The following is a 4,970-nucleotide window of genomic DNA, read 5'->3' on the forward strand; positions in this document are numbered from 1 at the left end:
GAATAGAGTGACTTAAGGTCAGGATAAACCCCCAAACAGAAATAATGGTTAAATATTGTTTTAAAAGGCATATAATGATGGAGTATGGTTAGTTATACAGAAAAAATAGCCCTTTACCCAAAATTAATGGGTTTTTTGGCACCAGGGACCCAAAAAATGTCATTTTGGGGGTCCTATGAGCCGAAAAATGACATATTTTGAAATCAAGATTTCTCAAAGAGATTTAAAGATAAGTCAATGAAATTTTGTACATATAAAGTAAATCATAAAAGTAACACTGTGTACTAAAATATTTAATATAAAGTAATTACTTTTGTTTTTAAGGCAATTTCACTCCAAATATGTTTTCGGACAGAAAATATAAGAAATAAAATATTTTTTAAAAATCATAAATCCTTCATTAATAAATTGATGATGTTTATCTTAGAAGAAATGATGTAAAATGAGGCCAGCTATATGTATGCCAAATTTCATAGAGATATCTTTATAACTTTTTGAGAAATCATGATTTAGCTGTGGAGCAAACCGGTGAAAATGACATTCAGAGAAAACGATGAAAAAGCAATAACGAATGACTGTGACAAGATGAAAACCACCCACCTAAGTGAAATTAGTAGGCTCCTCCCTCATAAGACTTATCTTCATTTGTTTCTCTTGCTTTGGCAATGGTTTTCTCTGCCCTTTTCTTCTTTGATGTGGTTTTACTATCCTTTTCCGCAGACTTGATCCTACGTAAATCCATATGTCGAAACGCGCTTTTTTGAAATTCACCTATATCTAGTCCTAACTTCCGAAAAACATCAATCCTTCCCATCTCACCTTCATTGAATACAATAGTTGCATCACTAACAGCAATTTCTAACCTATCCCTGCCAACAAATATTGATTTTGGACATCTATCCCAAACTAAGTGATGGTAGCTTTCATTAGCATTCTGTGTTCCGCCGTGCAAGCACTTGGTCAACAACTCTCCACCTGACAAATCCTCAAAAACACTTTTGATCTCCTCCATCACAAAACTGGGCAACCTATTCTTATCCGATCCATTACACCAATCAAACTCACCACATTTAGCATGCTCTCCATTGCGATGATGCCATATAGCCCATATTGCCTTCTTCATCTTCTCCAAGTCCCCAACATTCTTCCTGATTGCACCTCCGTAATGACCCTGTATCCTCTTCACCGCACTCTTTGTTAATTTTCCAGCACCACCTATACCCTTCACATTCTTGCCATCAACTGCATAAACTTTACCCTTACACTGGCTGATCTTGTCCAATAATCTCTTTCCCATTCTTTTCTGCACATGTCCACAACACTCCAATTTCTCAATGCCAACATCCTCATAGATAGGCGGGTCAGCTTGGGCTACATTCTTGTAACTTTTGGAGTCACCATCTCCAAGGTAACCTTTATACTTAAGATTGTACCTTTCCTCCGACCGCCTAAATATTTTTACCATTCCTGCTGGTTCCATACCGCCTGCTGCTCCAGTGTAGTTTTTTTTACAATCCACCTCATGCCGTTCTTTCAACTTCTCCAACTCCTCGCCAGTTTTCCATGCCTCCAACTTTCCACAAGAATCACAATGATTCGTCATTACTTCCGTATCAATCACCTTTGCCGGTACCTTCTTACTCACTGACAAACAAGTCGCTATACCATTCTTACTTGAGAACCCTCTCCGCTGCCATGAACCATCACAAGACACTGTCACCTCATCTCCCTCCGCTGGGAGGCAGGATTGGATTATTTTGATCAGTACTGATCCGCAACCCATTCCAGCTCGTGTCAGGGTCCACGTAGGGGCATTCTTCCCCGCCCGCCTCCTGGGCAACGGTTGGAGCATTCCGAAAGGAACTTTCTAACCGGCTGATGACACGAGTTTCTATGTGTCTGAGGTGACGGATGAAGGGAGGAATCAACCGCCGTGGCCAGATTGCCCTAGTTCACGCAATAAGCTGTGCTAGCCCCATGACGCTGGTGGGGTGAAGGGAAACTGTCACTCTACAAAGATACCCTCCTGGACTCCCAGCCTAGACACCATTAATGGGTGGACAGAGCTCATAGCCTTGGAAAGCAGTCTGTCTAGGAGAAGGAAAACTCCAACTTCAAACCACCACTGCCTTGTGGATCTGGGAAGACGAAAGGCTATGGAATCACATCCAGAGAATAAAGAACCGCTGAAGTCGGAGTCGCAGAGCCGAAAGGCGCAAATAGTCTGGAGAGGGAAACCAACCCAAAAATTAATGTGACACGCATCCTCCTCACAATGATGGACAACAAAACTGTCGGACGATATGGCGCGAAGTCTGGGGATTCCCGCCGGACGGACCTAGCGTCGAGCCCTGATAAACAGGGTTCACCCAAGCGATCTGGTGGTACCTTGCCCTCCTACTGTGGAACCAGGGTAGGAGATGCAAGGTTACGGACTACTGGAACTATCAAATTGCTACAATGGAATGCAGAAGGGATACAACATAAAAAGACTGCCCTCTCCAAGTTTCTTCAGGATGAGAAGATAGATATTGCCTGCATACAGGAGACACACCTCACAGAAAACATTAGGTGTTCAATAAGGGGATATCAACATTTTAGGAAAGACAGAAAAGAACGGAACAAAGGTGGAGTAATCATCTTCGTCAGAAATGACATAGCGACAAATGAAATAACGACAGATGAATCTGTTGAAATATTAGCTGTAAAAATTACCAAAAACAAATTGCAATACACAATATATAACTGTTACAGCCCACCATCAGAGAATCTGCCAATTGAAAACATAAGAAGTGAAGAAGAACAGTTCATTGTTGTGGGAGACTTCAATAGCCACTCCCCAAGCTGGGGATACAATGACTTAGACAGAAAAGGTGAAACCCTTGAAAATTGGCTTACAGACAGTAAGCTTCAAATTGTCAGAAATGAAGATGACCCAGATACATACTTCTCAAGAGCATGGAAGACAACATCAACCCCAGACCTAACTCTCATATCTGAAGATCTCACCGGAAAAGTCAGTAAACAGATAAAGGAACAACTGGCAGGAAGTGATCATCGTCCCATTCTGGTTGAAATAACTGAAGAACATGCAAAAGACAGAAAGGCACCACCTCCGAGATGGAATTATAAAAAAGCAGACTGGACTCTGTTTTCAAAGTTGACTGATAGTTATACAAAAGAGATAAACTGTAAAACAAGGAATGTAGAAAAATCAGCCAAAGCTTTCACAAAATCAATCATGAAAGCTGCAAAAGAATCAATCCCCAGAGGATCAAGAAAGGACTACTGTCCAGGATGGACTGAAAAATTAGGAAGTCTCAACAGCCAAGTCACTGAACACAGAAAAAAAGCAGAGAGAGAGCCAAATGATGAGAATATGGAAATTTACAAAGAGGCTGAAAAAACTCTCAGGAAAGAAACAATAAAAGCAAAACAGGAAGCATGGCATGAAAAAACCAGACAACTTGACTACGACAGAGACGGAAGAAAATTATGGAACCTAACCAAAGCTCTAAGTGGACAAGAAAACAGATATGCTGCACCATCAGTAGAAGATGATCAGGGGAGGATTCTCAACAAAAAACAAGCAGCAAACTGTTTTATGAAGCAGTACTCAAGTGTTGGGAGTATACAGATTAGAAAAGAACGAAAACGAGAAGTCCACAAAGAATTGAGAAAACACAAGGATACACCCAAAGAATCTACAGATGATGTCATGTTCAGTTCGATTAAAAAAGAAGAAGTAGAAATTGCCTTGAAATCTCTAAAAACGAACAAATCACCAGGTCCAGATGATGTTACTAATGACATGTTGAAACACCTAGGAACCCTCACAAAGAGGAAAATGAAACAACTGTTCAATGCAAGTTGGAAACAGGGTAAACTTCCACTCAAATGGAAACAGGCAACCATGATACCAATTAAGAAGGATGGCAAGCCAAAAAATAAAACCGAAAGCTACCGGCCAATAAGTTTGACAAGCTGCTTGGGTAAACTGATGGAGAGAATTGTTAATCGCCGTCTCCAATGGTATTTAGAAAGCAATAAGTTGATATCAGATGAACAGGCTGGTTTCAGACAATTACGCTGCACAGAGGACCAGATAACATACATCTCGCAGCTGATCGAAAATGGTTACCAAGAAAAAAAACACACAGTCACAGTTTGGGTGGATATGGAAAAGGCATTTGACAAAGTCTGGACAAAAGGACTACTTCTCAAACTTAAGAAAGCCAACGTTTCACACAACATGTTTGCATGGATTAAAGATTACCCCCAAAAATCGAAAAGCAAGAGTCCAATCTCAAAACTCTAAAAGCAAGCTAACGAACATGACAAATGGAGTACCACAAGGCGGGGTTCTCTCACCAACCCTCTTTGTCGTTTTTATCAATGACATCTGCGAAACCAAATGCAGAGGAGTAAAAGCAGCCATGTATGCAGATGACCTTGCACTGATATGCACTGAAAGAAATATTGGTACTGCAAAGGCCAGGATACAGATGACTCTTGATGCTTTGAGCAAATGGACAAAAGACTGGGGTATGAGAGTAAATGCTGATAAAACCACATACACAACATTCAGCTTATCAACCAAAAAGCAATCTATGCGATTAACTTTAGATGGAAAGATTCTGAGAGAAGACCTTATGCCTAAGTATCTAGGAGTGAAATTTGACCCTCGACTCACTTGGAAACATCAAATAGATGAAAGTCAACAGAAAGGGTACAAGAGAATGCAGCTTCTCCGAAAACTTGCTGGAACGCAATGGGGAGCAAACTCAAACGTCCTGAAGAAGACATATCTTGGATATGTAAGACCTGCAATAGACTATGCCATATCGGCATGGGGAACGTGCTCACAGGCTCAATTTCAAAAGGTTGAAAAAATCCAAAACCAATGCCTACGCGTGATCACTGGAGCAATGAAAACAACACCAATTCACAAGATGGAAACCCACACAGGA

At 40.8% G+C, this 4,970-nt stretch overlaps 1 protein-coding gene across 1 annotated transcript; it reads right to left on the reverse strand.

Moving 5' to 3' along the window:
- Nucleotides 1-480: 480 nt before the first annotated feature.
- Nucleotides 481-1,852, reverse strand: LOC144976436 (uncharacterized). The gene has a single exon (XM_078920726.1). The coding sequence runs from the start codon at nucleotides 1,850-1,852 to the stop codon at nucleotides 611-613; it is 1,242 nt and encodes a 413-aa protein (XP_078776852.1). The 3' UTR covers nucleotides 481-610.
- Between the last annotated feature and the right edge of the window lie 3,118 nt (nucleotides 1,853-4,970).

Source organism: Berghia stephanieae, chromosome 7 (genome assembly GCF_034508935.2).
Source record: "Berghia stephanieae isolate SIO BIC M18660-M18661 chromosome 7, UCSD_Bste_1.3, whole genome shotgun sequence".
Lineage (NCBI taxonomy): Eukaryota > Metazoa > Mollusca > Gastropoda > Nudibranchia > Aeolidiidae > Berghia > Berghia stephanieae.